Source organism: Hyaena hyaena, unplaced genomic scaffold (assembly GCF_003009895.1).
Source record: "Hyaena hyaena isolate Hyena2069 unplaced genomic scaffold, ASM300989v1 scaffold_129, whole genome shotgun sequence".
Lineage (NCBI taxonomy): Eukaryota > Metazoa > Chordata > Mammalia > Carnivora > Hyaenidae > Hyaena > Hyaena hyaena.
This window is the reverse complement of record NW_024080763.1, coordinates 69,760-90,083: the sequence shown is the minus strand read 5'-3', so window position 1 is coordinate 90,083 and position 20,324 is coordinate 69,760. Positions and strand designations below refer to the sequence as shown.

Here is a 20,324-nt window from a genome sequence, read left to right as displayed (position 1 = left end):
TGCAAGTTTCCTTCTTCCATGCTGTTGTTTATATTCCTAGATTCAGTAATAATTGAACACATTCAGACTACTCACATTCTCCCTCATCCTGTGTTTACACCCAGCAGGAGAGAAGGTCACATGTAAGGGGTTCCCAGTGCCACCAGAGTTCAGGAAAGGCTGAAACTATAAGACCAACCTTCATCCAATCTCTTAACACAACAGTGCTCAAAGGAGCTGCGAGTGGCCCAGACACTGATATTGAAACTGCTTTGGAATGGCTGGGGATAATATCTGTGATAATACTTGAGGGGTGGGGGGGTTAGTGAGATACCGTGGACAGCCCCCCACAGAGACACCTGCCACATTGATAAGCAGAGGATATCATTAGACCCAAGTGCACACAGCAGGGGGCCATAGACTGTGAACCTGGGTTCCAGTTCTGGCCCCACCATCAAAGACTCAGAGGACAAGCCTATGGAACTGCTCTGTGGAATCTCCCTGTCTACCAAAGCCGCCCGCACCCCCTCCGGAGCCCCGGACACAGTACACAACCCGGCAGCATTATGATGCCCACCTGGGTACCCGCTGCTAATGCCGGGATGCGTGTCAAGCACAGGAAGGTGGGTAAAGAGAAGTGTCTGCGTGGCCCAGTCTCTGCAGCCCAGGGAACAATGTCACCCTCACATGCAGAAATTCCGGGGAAAGTGATTTTTCCAAAGTCTCTGAAGAACCGTTCCCCAACGTCTAGTACTGGTGATGAGGTTCTCTAAGTCAGAGAAGGTGGAGAAGCAGCTCTTTTCATCAACTCATGAGAAGGGCTTAGTAAAAATTTACATATAGGGGTGCCTGGGTGGCTCAGGTGGTTAAGCATCTGAGTTCGGCTAAAGTGAGGATCTCGTGGTCTGTGAGTTCGAGCACTGCGTCAGGCTCTGTGTGGACAGCTCGGAGCCTGGAGCCTGCTTCGGATTCTGTGTCTCCCTCTCTCTCTGCCCCTCCCCTGCTCACACTCTGTCTATGTCTCTATCTCTGTCTCTCTCTCTCTCAAAAATAAAGAAACATTAAAAAAACTTTTTTTAAAAAAGAAAGATGTGGGGCGCCTGGGTGGCTCAGTTGGTTAAGCATCCAACTTCAGCATCTCACAGTCCATGGGTTTGAGCCCCACGTCGGGCTCTGTGCTGACAGCTCGGAGTCTGGAGCCTGCTTTGGATTCTGTCTGTCTCTCTCTCGCGTGTGCGCTCTCTCTGCCCCTCCCCCGCTCACGCTGCATCTCTCTCAAAAATATTTTAAAAATTTTAATTTACATATAATAATCCAAATAACTCACATAATTTAAAACATTTTAGGGAGAAAATGATACACAATAGTACTTTGAATTTGGGCAGGTTTGCAAGGGGATCAGGACACGGTTCATGAGAATTTCAAGGACCACCACTGACCCATCCAAAGCCTGCCTCTGTCCCATCTCATTGTTGGGTGACGACAGAGCCCCCATCAGCTCCAACCCAGATGTATGGCCGTACCTCCATCTCTACCCGTTACTGAGTGATGCAGATAGTCATCTGAGATGATGTGCACAGATTACTTTCCATGAAGCACAAATATAAGAACTGAAAGATCTTATGGATTTCTGTGCAGGGTCGATGCATCATGATGAGCTGACAATAAAGCTGATGAAGATGGAAATCTCCAGGCTCCAGTCACGTGGCCTCGTGCTAAGAACTCTGAAGCCAGCACAGGCTCTGGGGCCGGCTGGACCCGGAGCTGCAGCCCAGCCCAGCCCCCAGCTCACCTGCGGCAGGGGAGTTACTTGTCCGCCCTGTTTCTTCACCCACAAAATGCAGAGAACACCTCTCGCCCAGCCTTGCCACCAACGCACTGAGGGTGGTGTATGTAAAGTACTTGGACCGGGGTAGGATCTGGGGTTAATGCTTGATAAACCACACTGTACGACTCTAGTATGTGGCCAAGGCAGCGCCACCTCACACCCCCGCCTACATGGTCACTAGAGTGGTAACACAAGGATCTCTAGCTGCACGGGGGGCTTTGGGAAAGGACCTCAGCATCTCTTGGCTCCTTGCTGTGGAATGGAGATCATAATGGAGGCTACTTTCTAGAGGCCCTGAAAAAGCCTACGTAACCTGCCCTCTGCACAATGCCCAGAACATAACGACAAGCATAAGCATGAGCTACGGGGGAGGGGAATCCCCCAGCAGGGAGGAGGGACAGCTCTGGGCCCAGACAAGCAGGGGCCGAGTCCTAGCCCCCTGTGGCGGTTGCAGTACTGCCTACCAAATTTGGGATTCAAACAGCACAGATGTGTTATCTTACAGCTCTAGAGGTCAGACGTCCAGTGCAAGTCTCACAGGGCTACAGTCAAAGGATGGGCAGCTGCACTCCTTTGTGAGGCTCCAGGGAGAATCTGGTTCCTTGCCTTTTCCACCTTCTAGAGGCTGCCGGCCTTCCTTGGTGTATGGCCCCACGTCATTAAAGCTCTGTGTCCATTATCACTTCTTCTCTCTCTGACCCTCCCGCCTCCCTCTAATAGGGACCCTTGTGCTCAGATTGGACCCACAGATAATCCAGGATCACCATCCTGTCTCAAGGTTCTTAACCACATCTGCAAAGTCCCTTTTGCCGTGAAAGGCAGGACACCCACCGATTCTGGGGACTAGGAGGCAGACATCTGTGCAGGGACCACTGCTACGCCCATCACAGACTAGCTGGGGACACTGAGGTCAATGCGTTGGATGACAGTTAGGGCCTTTAAAACAACAAATATAAAGTCTATGTAGCAACACAGGTAAGTATTACCATGCACTGTTTTTTGAAAGAAAGGGGTCAAACTCATGAGCCACATGACAATCCAACATCAAGAGAAAAAAATTAGTATGTGCAAGAACTCACAAAACTGGTAAAGTTGTAACTTAGAACCAGGAGCCTATTTTTGAGTGAAAATGAGGTATGACTAAAGCCACAAAAGAGGATGCCAGATAGGATGACCTCAAAAGACATGAGGAGGTGAGTTAAAGCCATAGAATTTAGGAAAGAAAGACCCTGATGCAAATCCCTGTCCACCTACAGCTAGGTCAATTTAAGTAACTTGGGGGTAAGTTAGTTAAATGTCAGTCTTACTTTCCAATGTGTCAGCGGAAACAAGACCCTATAAGAAATATGAGATGATGAATATCAAGACCTTAGTAGAGCACCTGGCATGCAGGGAGGACACATCCCCTGTGTCTTCCTACCTGACCACCGATGAAGGCCCCCGCCATCCAGTGACCCTGCCCTGGCATCTCCAAGTAAGACAAGGCTGGGGGATACTCGGGGCAGGTTAACAAGAACAAGAGTGATAGGAATTTGGGCTTTTCCAGTAGCTGGAATCCATCAGTTTCATGGGAAAGGGATTCACCTCCCTAATACAGAAAATGCATTAACCAGACCGGATCGCACATGGCCTTGGTCTTGCTCCTGGTTCAAGGACAGGAGGGGCCAGACCAGTCTGCTCCTTCTCTCCATAGCAGGAGCTGGTCTGGCCCAGACCTCCCACAGGGGCCGGCCAAGTCCACTCCGCATCAAGAAACTGCCCTGGTTAAGAGGAAAGTGGCAGACGGCGGGGCAGACCCTATGCACCTGCAGCACATATACCAGCCAAGGTGCCATCACAGAAATCTCGCAGCCCGGAGCCAAATTCCTGCTCTGCTGCTTTGTGTAGTTTACATGACCTCCCTGCCTCTGGCTTCTCCTCTGTGACATTAGAACCTGGAGCTGTCTCCGCTCACACCCTGCTGGGGTGGGGGGTGGGGGGGCTGTCCCATCCCCCAGCTATTGAGAGGGTAGCAGTGACTCACAGCTTCACTCTTCTCTGAGAACGGTCCTCTGTGGATGCTGCACCTTTCTCTATGCTGGCCCGCAGCCAGGGGTGGGACACAAAAGAGGTACAAAAGCCAGGAAAGCTCTGTTGCTTCTGCTCCAGAGTGTAAGCCAAGGGCCAGACTATACCCCGTCAGGCCTCCCTGACCCTCTAATAGCCCTTTCCTGGGGCGCGCCCTCTCCCACATGTCTCCCAACCCCTGCCTCAGGCTCTGCTTCTTGGAAACCCAAAGGGGCCTTACCTCACAGTGGGGCTCCTGGACCACAAGCTTCCGCATCACGGGCACACTTCTCGCAAATGCACATTCTCAAGTCCCACCCGCCTACCTGCAGATCTATTAAGTCAGAAACTCTGGAGGGACTCGGCCTTCTACATTTTAGGAAGCCCTCCGAAGCATTCAATGAAGCTTGGGTCCAAGAACACTGCTGGTCTTAAGCCTACATGCTCTTCCACAAATGAGGAGTTTAAGGCCCTGGGAGGAAGCCACACCATGGCTTTTGGAAAACCATATCTGGGGAATCCAAGTGGGACCCTTAACCACTCGCTTCCATTAAAACAAAGCCCTCAAGAATGCCAGCATCCTGGCTTTTATTTTGATACGAGTTTAAAAATCAGCCTGACGAGCCCACAACCCATTGCTGGTTTATGGATCAGTCGTGTTGGGTGCCCTGTGCTCTGGTCCTCTGGGCCCCGGGAAGGGTGTCAGCACAACGGCAAGTCTGAAGAAGTTTCCTCTCCCAAGGTGGTTGGAAGGACCATACATGCTTCTGTCTCCATCAGCCTCAGCCACTCATCCAGAGCCATTCATCCTCAACTTTGATCCCCTTTCCAGGGGCCACAAGCGTCCACATTGACTGAAGACATCAAGAGACTCTGAGCCGGACACTCCTGGAATCCAGATTTCCTCTCTGGGGGAAGGTGTGCTTCAGCCGTGGGGTCCAGAGCAGGAATTTATGTAGCGCTCGGGGTGCTGGGGGCCCTGGACTAAGGCACAGATGATGAGAGGCTCTCCCGCTCATGGCTCCGCTATTCCGAACTCTGCGAGCCACAGACGGAGCCCTGCCAGCCAAAGGGACCCCAGCAGCGTTTGGGGTGAAACGGCCCCGTAGGATGGCGTGAGTTTGGACAAATATAGAAGTGGGGGGACAGAAGATGGCATAACCTGAACAGAGGCGAAAGAGAAGGTGGAAATGGCTTACAGGAGAAAAGCAGAAAACTCCAGCATATTTCGAGAACAGCAAGGAGCACCATGGGTGAAGCACAGCGTAGGAGCAAGGAAGCGCCTACGATCCCCGCACAGCACCCAACAATGCTGACGGTGCTGCCGCAGACGCCGCGGACACGCACTGCCTGCTGAATCACTCCATCAGAGGCACGTGTAAACGACGAGCGCCCAGCCTTCAGGTAGTTTAGTGAGCACACGTTTGCATTCCTCCCTCACGCACATCAGGGACAAGAAGGCGCATCCAGAGTCCCCCCGTGGGTCTGGAAATGCCTTTCCTCACTTACAGTCCACGGGAGCTTTCGCCACGTTGAACCAGGCCTTCTGAAAACATTTCCAAATGGATGATTCTCAGCACTACGGCTCCCATTTAAGTTACACTAATCGTCTCAGGGGGGTTTGACGCTGTTAGCTACCCAGTGTCCCTGGAAGATCTTTCCATCTTTGACTTCTGGAACAACGGGTTTTCCATTTTCCTCCTCCCGGCTACTGTGTCTTGCTTTCCTTTGCCGGTTGTCTCTTTGACCATCCTGTTCTCCCTCTGGGCCCTTCTGCCAACAGACGCACCGTGGCCTTGCCTCGCTTTATCAACCAAAGACCCAGATCTCGTCTGTGAGCACCAGCCCCTGGAGCCAGCCTCCACATCACCTCCCGCTCAGCTAGTTTGAAAGGCAACCACCCAACTCGCCCCAAGATGCCACCTCCTCCTCTTCTCCCCCTCCACCCCCTCCTCCCCTTCCCCTGCCAAATCACATCCATCATCTTGGCGAGTGCCCACCATTCTCCTATCACCCACAGTAGACACTGAGGCGTCCCCTTTCCTTCCCCTCCAGTGTCCAGCGGAAAGCCAAGGCCTGCTTTCTCTTACGAAACAGGCTCTGCTCCATCCCATCTGTTTATTTTTCCCAGTACTGCCTGCTCCTGGCAAGGTCACGGTCAAGCTGGTGACCTCACCAGCCTCGTCTCCTGTCTGGCTCCCCCCAAATCCCCTTGACATCACCAGTTTGTGACCTTATGGCTCCTCTGAAAACTCTCACAAAAGGATCCCTCCCCACTTTGCCCTCCCCTCCTCGAACAGGGCATGGGAAACATACACATAAAAACCTGAGCTCCCGTGTCGGGGCCGCTGGGGCTCCAGGAAGCCAGGCGAAGTACCCTTAGAAGAAGCCTGCCGCTACTTCCCAGACGTCTCTTCGATCTCGGGTGCCACCTTCCCAACCTTCCCGTCCGGCTACCTCCTCACGCCCTGATACAGCTCATGACCATCGCCTCCGGGGAGGGCTCCGTGGCTGCCCCCGCCCTACACGCCCTCCGCTCCGTTCGTTTCCTGGGGCTGCCGCAACAAGTCATCACGAGTGGGGAGGCGGCAGGGACGTATTCTCTCGCATTCTGGAGGCCATAAATGCGCAGTCAAGGTGCCAGCAGGTCATGCTACCTCTGAAGGACCCGGCGAGGATCCTCCCTTGTCACCTGCTAAGAGCCAGGGGTTGCTGGCCATCCTCACGTTCCCTAGCACACAGCAGCGTGACTCCCATGTCTGTGCCCCTTGTCACTTGGCCTTTGTCCACTGCCACACGGACGTCCTTCCTTTGTCTCTATGTCTGCAAACCCCTCTCCTAACAAGGGCGGCGGCCACTGGCTTTAAGGCTGGCCTTCCTCCAGTCTGGCCTCATCTCCACTATACCTGCAAGGACTCTATTTCCAAATAAGGTCACATTCGCAGGTACGGGGGTTAGGACTCCATGTCTTTTTGAGGAGCACAGTTCAGCCCTCATCCGTGTCCCTGACAGGCTGTCACTACCTTCTGGTCTGACTACGCTGTTCTGTAATGATCTGTTCATGAGCCTGCTGCCCCCAGGCGGACCGAGGCCTTCAGAGGATGTCCTGTTCATCCCCGTCCAGCACCTGGCCGGCTGAGGACACTCACTGCATGGCGACGAACGAACAAATTATTTTGTTTTGATAAGAGTTACATCTGTGGGGGGAGAAATCACAACATACCTTCCTCGGGCACTTTTATCATATTCCACTGGCGTTTCAAAGACATTTTACTCAGTTTCAAAGGTCTGTTAATGACAAGGATGTGTTTGGCTAAAGAAGGGGGGAGAGAGAGAGAGAAATCAGGCACAGTTTACATTGGTAACCAACCACTCTTGGAATGAGGCAGGCTCCCACCTTCTGCCCTGGGCCGAAGAACCTCTAAAAGTTGTACTTGTGATGAAGTCACTGGAATGTTTACATGGCAACCAGGGGTGGGGGGAGGGAGCCCACCTTGGCCTTGACAAGTAAGGAAAGTTCTCACAAGCTCTGTTTAAAGGTTTTCCATGGGGCACTGTGAGGTGTGAGACAAAGAGCTGTTTTATCTGCCTCCCGCGGTCAGATGCCCATTTCTCAGCTCCGTCCCCTGCTTCCCTGGACTTTATTTTTCGCCTGGGTTTGATGATGCTGGTCCTCTTGTCAAGAACCATTTTTACTGTTTAAAAGCGCCCTGAGTAGAAACATACATTCAGAAAACATCACAATGTTAATGTGAATAACCCGCTTTTAATGTGTGACCAGATTCTTCAAGCCGGTTTATCTAAAACATTGGGCAATATAACAGTCTGTTTACCATGCAAGCTATTATAAGAACAATCTGCTTTTGTACAATTTAATAAAACACCCTTGACACTAAATTACAATGAACGTGGGTTTATCATCTATACCCAACCGCATCTGTGGCTTATAATTAGCAACAAGGATTTTTTCCAAAAGGTGGAACGTGCAGGGGCACCTGGGTGGCTCAGTCAGTTAGGCATCTGACTCCTGATCTCGGCTCAGGCCGTGATCTCACGGTTCTTGGGATCAAGCCCCACGTCGGGCTCTGCGCGCACTGACTGCGCAGAGCCTGCTTGAGATTCTCTCTCCCCTTCTCTCTCTGCTCCTACCCCACTCTCTCTTCTTCTCTCAAAATAAATAGGTAAATTCGAAAACAAAAAGGTAAAACTGTGATAAAAGAAGCAAAAGGAGCTGAAGAAATCACTGAACCACATCGCCTGGACCAGAGAGGTCGCTGGCGTCCATGACTCACAACCTGATGGCGAGTTCGCAACAGCCAAGTCCAAAGTGGGACAGGATCAACTAACTATGTAACTCATTGCCTTTCAAATGAAATACACCATTTCATAAGGAAAGTGGCTCCATCCCTGGGGAGAAGGCACTGGCAGCAGGGGCCACTGTGTAAATGGACAGCGCCTCTGTACGCCTTTTCCTAAACACCAGACCAAGGTAGACTTCACTGGCTAATCCCAAGGGGCTTGGAGTCTGGTCAATGTCACTAGTACATCTTAATGCCTGAAATTTCTTTCCCCCTCTTTGCGAGTAAACCTATGCCGGTTTCAGTGTTCATTCCTTTAATGCTCAAAATGGGCACTATTATCCCCCCCATTTTACAGGTGAGGAAGTGGGTCACCTAACCAGTAAGCCTCAAGCTAAGACTTTACGATATTAATGATCGCTGTCCATGCAGAAAAGGTAGAAATGGGACAGAATCTGTAGACCTGATAGCATCAGAAGCGTGAGAAAGCACCTGAGCTTTGGTGGCAAGGCCTGGGTGATACCATGTCCCAAAGCTATAACCTTGGACGAGCCACACAAGCCCGTGTCTGCTCCTCAGACAGAGAGGCATACTGACACAGGCATTGTAGGCCTGCGATGTAGGAAATGAGCCGAGGAAAGGTTTTTGTGGGCTCGGCACAGTGCCCTACACACAACGGGCCATGGAGAAAGTGGAACGTGTTATCAGCCCCGGTTTTACATATAATTTTCATCTCAGAAAATTAAGGTAATAAGGAGGTTTGAAAAGCCTCTCCACCGATTTTGTAGCCATCATACAGCCGATTTCCAAGAGGCCTGGAATCTGACGCACCGTGTCTCCGGCCCTCGGTGTCTGGGCTCACTCCCTTGGGGGAGAGGGCAAAGGGCTGTGCGACTAAATGTGACCATGTGCACATGCCAGCATTCCGTAAGCCGTGATGCCGTGCAAGTGCACAGTAGTCAGTAACCACACAGTGAGCTCAGTGCAACAAACGTTTCGTGAGGACCTAACATTTTGAGGACCTGGGTTAGGTGGTGGGGTCAGGAAGATGAATGGGGCATAGGAGTCCCTGCCTTGGAAAAGCTCGTAGCCTAATGGGGGACTGAGACACAAAACAAGACCTCTTTCAATGCAGTGTGGATCTGATCATTTCCCCTAACGGGCTGTCTTCTTCTCCCCACCCCCTCAGCTGTGGTAAAATACACATAAAGGTGCCGTCTAACCACTTTTCAGTGTCCGGTTCTGTGGCAGTCAGTACGTCCCTTTTGTTGTGAAACTGTCAGCACACCACCATCCATCTCCAGAACTCTTTCATCTTGTGAACCTGAAACTCTGTACCCATGAAAATGAACTCCCCCATTCCACATCCTCCAGGCTCTGGGAACCACCGTCCACTCTCCATCTCCACAAATGTGACTGCGACTGCTCCAGAAACCTAACATAAGTGGACGCCCACAGTGTCTGTCATTTTGCGACTGGCTTGCTTCACTGAGCGTGTCCTCAAAGGTCGTACGTGCCATAGCCGGTATCAGCATTTCTTTTCTCTTTATTTTTTGGAAACCTTATTTCTGTTTTTTTTTAATTTTTAATGTTGGTTTTTGAGATAGAGACAGAGTATGAGAAGGGAAGGGGCAGAAAGGGAGGGAGACACAGAATCCGAAGCAGGCTCCAGGCTCTGAGCTGTCAGCAGAGTCCGACCTTGGGGCTTGAACTGACAGACCGAGAGATCATGACCTGAGCCGAAGCCAGACGCTTAGCCGACTCAGCCACCCAGACGCCCCGTCTTTCCTCTTTAAAGCTGAGTAATATTCCACTGTGTGTATAGACCATGTTTTGTTCATCCAGTCATGCGTCTGTGGATGTTTGGGTGGCTGGTACCCTTGACTATTGTGAATAACGCTGCCGTGAACATGGCCGTACAAATATTCTTTCAAGTTCCTGCTTTCAGTTTTTTCTGCAGGTTATCTTCTGCCTTTCATTCTGAATTCCTGTTGGTCGGATTGGCTAATATTTTCATAGCAAACACTAGAGTTCTTTTTTGAGGGGTAGGCTGGGCAGAGAGATAGACACATGGATAGATCATTTTAGTAATCGTCTTAAAAGCTCTTTGAAAAATAATCACTCCCCCCACCTTGCGTTCCCACATGTACAGGGAGAGGAGACAGGGAGGAGGTCTTGTTTCAAGTCCATGATAGAGGTAAGCAAGTGACCAAAGGTGGGCTCTGTCATGTAACCCAAATGCCTTCAGTGGGGGCACCAGTGTGAAAGGGAGTGAACGCACCTCCCCTCTCAAAAAAGACTGTGAGCTGGAGGGCCTGGGGGTGGGGACGGGGTTCTGCTGGGTTCCCCAGGAGAGTGCAGACTCCCCAAGGCAGCGGGCCTGGGTCTCGGCAGCAGGTAGAGCAGTGGGAGAGGATGAAAGAAGGCACTGTTTCCTCCTTTCTTTTGGCTTTAAAAGGGACATAGCATGACACAGCGGGCAAAGTCCAGACAGGCAGCAAGGACATTGGGCTCAGATCCCACCTGGCCACTCAGCCGTGACCCATCTCCCAGGCTCAGCTTCCCCATCTGTGACAGGTGGATGGTGCAGGGGCCTGCGTGGCCTTAGGGACACCGTCTAGGTCTGCCACACAGCCCTGTCCCCAGACGGCCAGCCACAAGGCACTGGGGACATTTGAAGGGGTGCGTGTGAGAACACAGTGTCTCCACTTCCACCGACTTCTTTCAGCAAGTAGAAAACAACGTCACGACGTGCTCTCTCTCCTTCAAGGAACATCCAGCTCCCTGAACAAGAGTCATTATTACCTTGTATTGAAAGCCACAGAGTGATTTGATGGCAGGGGGGCCATTTCTGCCTTCACAGGTGGGACCTGGGACCCTGCTCTGGACACCAGCGAGCAGAAAGAGACCCCCACATGGGCTCCCCTCCCCCGGGGCATCCCAGGTGGCAGCAGGACCCCCTCAGCCCCCTCAGCCCCCTCACCCCCCAGGCAACTTCCAGCAGGATGAGCAAGGGTGGACTGTGTGCTTTCAGTTCGGGCCTGGACAGCGACCAACACGCAAGGAAGACCTGGGCGCCTTTGACACCTCCTGCGGAAGGGCCCGGAGCCACAGGCGGCCCAGCGCGGAGCCACACACTCCACGCGACCAGGACAACGTGCCAGCTCAGGGCTCGTGATGTACACGAGCCGCAGGATTCTTCCCTAAGATGTCCGTGTGGATTTCCCCTCCTCCCCGAGGACCAACGTCACTGTTACTGGTGGGTTCGTGCGGCTTCTGGTTTCTCACCCCCGACCTGGCCAAGCCCCGCCTGGAGCAGGAGCCCACGGACAGGAAAACAGGCTCCCCAGGGGCTGGACAGACGGGGGTGGTGCAGCGCCCAAGGGCGCCCGTTCGTCAGTCTCTCACTTAGGAAACACTGTCATGTAGGAGCCGCTAGGCGCACACATTATCTTTGGGGCCCTGTTGGCGGGGGAGCTGCTGGCCCTGACCCAGGTCCAAGAGCCCCGGCTCAGAGACGCTCACGCACACTCTGCCCAGCTCCTGTGTAGGAAGCCAAGTGGCCCCTCGTCTACACAGCTATCCGATAACTTAGCAGCTGCGCAGGCCAGGGAGACAAGGTTGCTCTGCCCGCTGGGCACACTTTTGGTGTTGAATAGGGTGGGTTTCCCACTTGTGTTGTTATCAGTGTTGCTGCTGTTTAACTGAGCAAAACTCCAGAGTCCCCTGTTCCCCGCCCCCGCCCTCCTGCTCTAACAGACCCTAAATGTAGGCGAGACCCAGGAAACCACCCCCTTCAACGTGGAGGCGCAGAAGGACCGAGGCTGTCATAAATACCAGCTTGTCCGTACCCGCCGCTCTGCGAGGAAGGGACACGGAGGCCCCGAGAGTGGCAGGGCAGCTCCAGCTGGGGAGCTGCTGAGTCTGGCTCAAAGGAGAGAGCCCTGGCCTGCGGCTCTCCCTGTCTTCTAACTCACCCCTCCCAGCTGGGCTTCCCTCTCTGCAACTCATTTTTTAAATTTTTAATTTTTTTTAACATTTATTTATTTTTGAGAGAGAGAGAGAGAGAGAGCATGAGCAGGGGAGGGGCATACACACACACACACACACACACACACACACACACAGAATCCAAAGCAGGACCCAGGCTCTGAGTTGTCAGCACAGAGCCCGGCGCAGGGCCCGAGATCATGACTTGAGCCAAAGTCAGACACCCAACCAACTGAGCCACCCAGGTGCCCCAGCAGCTGATTTTTTAAAATTTAAATAACAGCTCTTCTGAGCTATAAATCACATGCTGTAAGTTTACCCTTCACAGTGCACAACTCAATGGTTTTTGTATATTGACAAAGTTGTGCAATCATCATCACTATCTGATTCCAGAACATTCTCCTTGCCCTTCAGAGAAGCCCCCCACCCATTACTGCCCATCAGCCCAGTCCCTGGCCACTGCTGATCTTCGTTTTCTGGGTTTGCTTATTCTAGACTTTTCCTATAAATGGAATCATACAACACATGGCCTCACATGTCTGGCTTCTTTCACTGCACATCATGTTTCTAAGGTTCATTCATGTTATATGTGTGAGGACCCCATTCCTTTCTATGGCTGCATAATCTCCCCTACCGTGGATTCACTACATACCGTGCATCTATTCCCCAGCTGATAGACAGCTGGATTGTTCTATGTCTTAATGAATAACACTACTGTGAACATGTATGTACAAGGTGTATGTGGGTATAGGTTGGCCTTCTCCCAGTCATTTACCTACGAGTGGAATTGCTGGGTCTCCAGGTTTAACTTCCTGAGGAAATGTCAAACTGTTTTCTCAAGTGACTGCACCATTCTAAATCCCCACCAGCAATGTACAAGGGTTCCACCTTTCCTCATCTCTGCCAACACTTGCGACTGTCCATCTTTTTAAAGTTTATTTATTTATTTTGAGAGAGAGAGAGTACACATGCACACTAGTGGAAAAGGGGCATAGAGAGAGGGAGAGAGAGAATCCCAAGCAGATGCCGAGCTGTCAGTGCAGAGCCTGACATGAGGCTCAACCTCACGAACCATGAGATCATGAGCTGAGCTGAAATCAAGAGTCAGATGCTTAACCCACTGAGCCACCTACGTGCCCCATTTCTGTCCATCTTTTTGGCTACAGCCATACCAGTGGGTGTGCGGTATCATCTCACTGTAGTTTTGATTTGCATTTTCTTAATGACTTAAATATTATATACCCTTTCATGTGATTATTAGCTGTTGGTATATTATCTTTGAAGAAGTATCTATTCAGATCCTTTGCTTGTTTTTAAATTGGGTTACTTGTCTATTTATAGCAACTCTAAGAAACAAATACTTAATGATGCCTCCCTTTCATCCACCCCCATAAATGTGAATGCAACCACAGTGATTCTCGGGCTTCCATAAACAGCATCTCCATTCATGTACCATCAGGGAGAGAGGCATTACTTCTTGGATGCTAGAAAATGTCCCTGGGCATGCCACAGATAAGAACTTGAATTTAGCTTGACCACTTAAAATGTGTAACTTCAAGAGAAAACCAAAAATCCAGACTCTTAAATACAGCAAACAAGTGATTGCCAGAGAGTAAGTGGGTGGATAGGGGGGTGGATGCAATAGATAAAGGGGACTAAGAGTACGCTTAGTGTGAAGAGCACTGAGTAATGTGTAGAAGTGTTGAATCACCTGAAACTAATATTACACTGTATGTTAACTAACTGGAATTTAAATAAAAGCCAAAACCAAAAAGAAAAGTTGAATCACTGCAAGTACAGCTGAAACTAATATAACACTGTATATTACTTGTACTTCAATAAAAAATAAATAACACAAAAGTTTGTGACCGAGACAAGTTCCCTAACTCTCTGTGCCTCAGTTTCCCCATTTGTAATATAAGGATCATGATATCTCTTTCACTGAGTTATTATGAGCAGTGAGAGAGAAGACACATTGAAAAGCCTTAGGATGTGGCGTGGCACATAGAAAGGACTCGATAAAATTCATTTCATTATTTCTCCAGGGAATATTTATATATCATCAACCATGTGCCAGGCACTAGTGTAGGCCCTGAAGTCACAGCAATGAGCAAAAGAGAGAAAATCTCCGCCTGCATGGAGCTTATAGGCAGCTTAACATTTTAGCAAAGTTAATGATTCTAGTTATTATTATAATTCAACATTTTTACTCTTGATTGCAAAATAAGTACCAGCTCATCAGAAACCAGAAACTAGAATGACAAGATAAAGTTTCACTAATGAACTTGAACTTTAGAGAGAGCTGAAGCATTAGCTTCAGTAATTACTGCTCTCCTGCTAGCTCCCCAGAAGAGCCTTTCCTTCATCTACACTTGCACAGAGACAGAAGGAGAGGTGCCAGGGGAGACGCCTGGCAGTGGGTCCATGGGTCTTAGGAAGGTGAAAAAAGGAGCAAACACCAAGATTTAGCACTTCCAGGTGTCTTAGCAAAGAGAGGGAGAACACACTCACCAATCTAAGGGAATTTTAGAAGCGTAAGAGCAGGTATAATTTTTAAATAGACTAGAGAAGTAAATGAGAAGGGCACTTGGGCAGAAAGAGCAAGTAGAGCAGCTCCAGCTTCTGGAAAAACTGGGTGGGCCCGGGTGGGACTGAATCTGAGATTGAATGAAGAGTAACACTGAAGTAACACTGCCTATGGGCATGAGCTGCAAAATTTACCTGAGCAAATGAGGCTGAAAAAGTCACGTGCCTTTTCTTAATGTCTTCATCTGAAAAGTGGGTTCATCAATTCCAGCCTCATCCAGCAGGTTAGACTCTCAAGTCCTTCTAAGAGAATATTCCCACCACTGGGGATGAGAGGCTGCTAGCACAGCCTAGCTGTCGATGCTCAGCTTCCTGTGGGACTCTCTGAGATGCCCAGATGAGCACAGCCTCTTCGTGTGTGTGAGGCGATATGTCAAAACTAAGTGGTAGGGATATCAATAGGCCGCCTTTTGAAGAAAGACAGACACACAGATAGTCAGGGCAGAGGAATTTCCCCTATCAGATATCAAAATTTAAAGATGTAGAGAAAACGTCAGTGCATTGCTATAGGAATAAACAACAACAACAAAAATGACTAGTGGAAAAGAATAAGGAACCCAGAAAGAGACACTCTTATATGTGAAATGTGAAAAATAATGAGGTGGCATGGATAAAAACAAACCATAATAAATGATGCTGGAACTATTAGTTGTCATTAATTTAGAAACCAGAATCGGTTCCCTACACTTTACCATGCCCACAAATCAACTCCAGATAATCTAAAGACTTAAATTGGAAAGGTAAGACTTTAAAACTGTTAAGAGATAAAACAGTTCATACCTTTACGATTTTGGGAATCATAATCAAAATGTTCCCACATCAAACACTATATAAATAAATATTTGATAAATTCAAGTATTTTTAAGAATTTCTGACCATTAGTAGATGTGATAAAAAGAGGAAGCTAAATTAGAAAAAGATACTTGCAACTCCCAAAATAGAGAGTTAGAATCACAATAATAAAAAAACTTCCATAAATTAATTTGGGAAAGACTAGTAAACCAATGGAAAAATAGGCAAAGACAGAATACATATTTCTCAGAACAGAATGTTCACTAAACAATTGAACTGAATAGATAGATATGGATACATATATCTGTTCATTGAATAACCTCATTAGTAAATAGAGAAGTGAAAATAAAATCATAATAAGAGACCATTTCATATCTATCCAACTGGTAAAAAATAACAATGTTATATATTGGTGAAGACAACTCCTGTGTACGGCTGGTGAGCACAGTGGATATACAGCCACTATGAGAGTAACCTAGTGAAGGTAAAGATGAACTTAGCTCTTATTGACAGTATTTCAGCAAAATCTAGCACATCGTCGAGTATAAGATGTACCATTATTTTATGTATCACCATGAAAGAAAAAGCTTCTAATTATGTTCTAAGATGCCATGAATTTTAAGACACATTCTGATTTCAGATATATTAAGATGTAAAAAATATATATCTTAGAATGAATGACATATGGTGTGTACATAAAAGAAACCTGCTTGTTGACACCAGGATTTACAAAAGACTGTCCACAGCATCATTGCTCTTAAGGACAAAAACCTGAAAACAACCACCATGTACTTTGATAGGAGAACTTACAAATAGTGAAATATTCAACAATCCAGCAGTGAATATAAATAAATGACAGCTGCACACCTGAACATGGGTGACAAAAAGCAAGTGAAAATAAGAGAAGAAACTAATGAAACAACAGAAAAAAATGAAAGAAAAATGAGCAAAACCAAAACTGGGGTTTTCAAGGGAAAAATATCAACAAAATCAATCAAGAAAAACATTAAAAACACATACAAGTAGCCATTGCCAGGAATGGAACAGGTGTTAAGACTATAGGCGAGAAAAGGATCATGAATATGTTTTATGGGAATAAATTCAACAACATAGAAAAGATGTACAAATCGCTTTTAAAAAATGCAACTTACCAAAACTGACACACGATAAAACAGAAAATCTTAAGAGTCCTACAGCTATTACAGGAAGTCGTCATTATTAAAAAACCTTTTTACAAAGAAAATTCCAGGCACAGATGGCTTCCCTGGAAACAAGGAAGAGGATGAGATGGAAGAAAACCAAACCTTAGCTCGGGCAGCCTGCAGGCATATATGGGAAACATGAACGTCAAGAAAAAAGATAATGCCAATACCATAAGACTCTTGGGAAATTAGAGGCGACCAGCACAACCTACCACAGACACAGCAAGGCCTGATAAAGACATTACAACACACAGAGAGAGGAGGGATGAAAATCACAAATCAGTGTCCCTCATGAACACGGACCAGTGATTCTCAGCGGGGGGAACTGCCTCCTGAGGGATATTGGGCACTATCTGGAGACATTTCTGGTTGTCACCACTGGGGAAGCAGGTGCTACTAGTGACTGCAGATGTTCCCTTCAAAGAAGTGACAGAGCCGGGCTCCGAGGCCCCTCCCAGTGGCTGGCATCACAACTACATCTTTGTCCCAGTCCTCAGACCATGCCTTCGTCCCAGAAACTCTCAGACCCTGAGCCTGGGGCCTTTTACATCCAAGTCGGGTCATCCCAGGTCAGCCCCCAATAAGTGGGGTCAGGACTTGTATGCAGAGTGAGCACAAAGCAAGTATTCTTTCTTTATAATTAAAATTTAAAAATAAATTTAAAAATATATATATAATTAAATAATAAAATAAGATAAATAAAATAAAATAAAATAAAATAAAATAAAATAAAATAAAATAAAGCTAGCCTGTATTGCTAAACCCCACTCCTACAAACCCAGCACCCAATGGTGCAATTCTGGAGTAAGTCCCTTTCAACTCAGGGCAAATCTGTCTTATCATTTAAGGCCAAGCTCGAACTATCTCCCACTGGAAGTTTTTGCCCCCAGAGAAAACAATCCAGATGCTCTTCTGGGTTCCCAGGGGCCCCTCTCCACAGTGCCCTATAGCGGTCAGCAGGTGCAGTCCCGGATGGATGGCCCTCCCAGGGGCGAGGGGGCCTCTACATCCCCACTGCCGGGTCTGCTGCTTGGGGACATAAAGCCACGAGGAATGAGCTTGGACACCGGAGGACCTGACAACAACTTTAACTTCGACGAAGTGAGCCCCTCACAGCCCCTTCCCCGTCTCTGGTTTTACGGCATCGCTTCCTGCATGGAGAGCCCTTGGCACAAGGCAAAATCTAAGGAATGGCAGCTGCCACTTCGTGTAAGAGGGAGTTAAAAGTTTGCTCAACTGGGCAGAATTACAAGTGCTGCTTTCTTCGGGGGGTGGGGGGGTAAACCAGTGTGTCCACAGGGGACCTTTCCTGAGAGGCCAGGATCCCCATAAGAGCTGGGACCAGATTGGACCAGAACCCCAAGAGTGCGTCTGCATATAAATAAGAGGGAGGAAGGGGGGTCTGGGGGCTCAGTTGGTTGAGCTCCTGACTTCAGCTCAGGTCATATCTAACGGTTCATGAGTTCAAGCCCTGCACTGGGCTCTGTGCTGTCAGCCTGTGAGCACAGAGCTGGCTTTTGATCCTCTGTCCCCCTCTCTCTCTCTGCCCCACCCCCACTCACACTCCGTCTCTCAAAAGAAAAGAAAACATTTTTTAAAAAGTAAAAAGAAGAGAGAGGAAGACATGAAATGATTCTTTGTGAGCGGGTGGCCTCTGCTAGTTCCCCCTCCCCACACCCTTACCCAGAGCCATGGCTGCCCCATCCCGCTGAGGGGTTTCCTTCCTGCCCCCACGAGACCCGCATCCCCGGAGAAGACCTGTGCATTGCACCCCAGGGTACAAGTCCACCAAGCCCCCTTCTGCCCAAGGGACTCCCAGGTCTACCTGCTTGTGCAAGTCCACTTCTTTTTGGTACCTGATCACCTGGGTTTCCAATGCAGGCTCCCTTCAGTGCCCAAATGACCTCTCTGGTTTTGTCGCCAGAGAATTTCCCTGTCCTTGCATTTTCTTCGGCGTCACATTTGCCATTCCCCACCGCGCCTGCTCTTAACAGTTGTCACGAGGCGCGGTCCCCACGACTCCCCCAGGCCTTTGCATCTGGCTGAACTGTCCTCCCCAGCAGGGGCCACTGCAGTGTTTGGGACACACAGTCCCTCCTGTCATGTGCCACTGGTGTCATAAACCAAGACCCAAGAGACACATACAGCTCTTTTATGATGTCTCCAGAGGTGGCTTTCCTGCATCCCTCGTCCACTCCCAGGGGAAGAAAAGATGACAAAGCCATGGGATCCATACAACCTTCATTTTTCTACTAAGAAAGATCAAAACCCCTAGAATGAATGCCAGGTCTGTCCCTGTCTTTTTCTCATTCCGCTTCCCTCCTCCCTCAGCAAACGGGGCAGAAATGGGGCATGGCTGAGCTGGCACATCTGGAGACTCTCGGCGGGCTCCCGTCCACCTGGCACACACACCGTGGGAACACAGGGCTGCCTTTCGACACCCAGCGGGGTTTGCATGGGGCCGTTTGCCTCGGTGAGTCTCTGTGGACTCACAGGCGCCCCCATCGGCTCCCTGGGAGCAGAAACTGGCCACCCCCACGTGGCCGAGAAGGAACGTGTGCCCAGGTGGCCTGCTCGCAGCAGCTGAGGTCACGCTCCCACGAAGAGTTGTGTATTTTCATTTTGGACCCAGGGAACCGTTAAAAAGATTTCCAAACCGATCCTACATTCCTAGCAGATTCCTGCTACCTGCCTGCAAAACATGAAGCTGTGCTGAGACCTCTACAAATCCAGTCATGTTGTTTGAAATCCGTGGCTGTAAAGGAAACAGTGAGAAAAATATTTACAATTGAAACTCACGGCAGCAGGGACTGCGATGCTATAGATACATGCATTTTTTTTTTCATTTTTCTTTGATGTGTCTTAGATCTTCCCATTAGAACTAGAAGAGGTGGAAATATGGCCATTTGTTTTTTGCAGGCAACAGAGAAGTGCTCTCCACTATCTGCCGACTCCGTCAGGCCTTTCCCCTCAGAACCTCCGTGTTAGGGAGCAGGGGCCGGGCCACAACGAGCCTTGAAAGCCTTCGTGGGAGGCACAGCTGCCCTTGAACCTCCAGTGCACACCGGCTCGCGCCCACATTAGGCAGGAAGGCTGTAATCCCGGCTAGGGGTTCCTCTTGTCCAAGAACAATCTGAACTGTCACTGCAGGGACCACGATTAGGTGACAGGTGGGGCAGAATCTTGATTCCTACTTTTGTTCCCATTGGTGTGGAATGAAGCCACAGCCCGAAAAGAGCCACCTGGATTACAGGAGATGCCTGGTTAGGAGAGAAGCCCGCCCTTTGCACGTCAAGCATTCTGCAAGGGGCCTCCTCTGTGGTGCTGCCCTGGGAATCAGCGGGCACTGACCTAGGGACCTGGTGTCAGCCTGGGACAAGCAATCCCACCAGGGGACACAGCATCTTCCATCGGTGGATGGGGGCAGGGGGGTTGATGCAACCTTGAACCTGGGAAAGGGACGGCCGGGGTGGTGGTGGTTGGAGGCAGTGGTCAGTAAACGCTCTTCGGCAAACACGTCTAAGCCCGTCTCATTGCACTTGATTCCACCCAAGACCTCAGGAAAGGGTGGTGAAGATTGCTCCCATTTCCTGAGCCCATCCT

General features: G+C 49.3%; 1 protein-coding gene across 2 annotated transcripts in view; it reads right to left on the bottom strand.

The window, feature by feature from the left end:
* The window catches only part of CUNH10orf90 (chromosome unknown C10orf90 homolog), a 93,856-nt gene extending 75,142 nt beyond the window's left edge, over positions 1–18,714 (bottom strand). The window contains exons 1-2 of one of the 2 annotated variants that reach the window (XM_039237966.1): positions 18,547–18,714; positions 7,077–7,166 (exon numbers count right to left, since the gene is read on the bottom strand). In XM_039237966.1, the coding sequence (XP_039093897.1) occupies positions 7,077–7,122 (46 nt within the window). In that variant the 5' untranslated portion in view covers positions 7,123–7,166; positions 18,547–18,714. The remainder of the gene's footprint in view (positions 1–7,076; positions 7,167–18,546) is intronic. The other variant, XM_039237965.1, reaches the window with a different exon arrangement.
* Between the last annotated feature and the right edge of the window lie 1,610 nt (positions 18,715–20,324).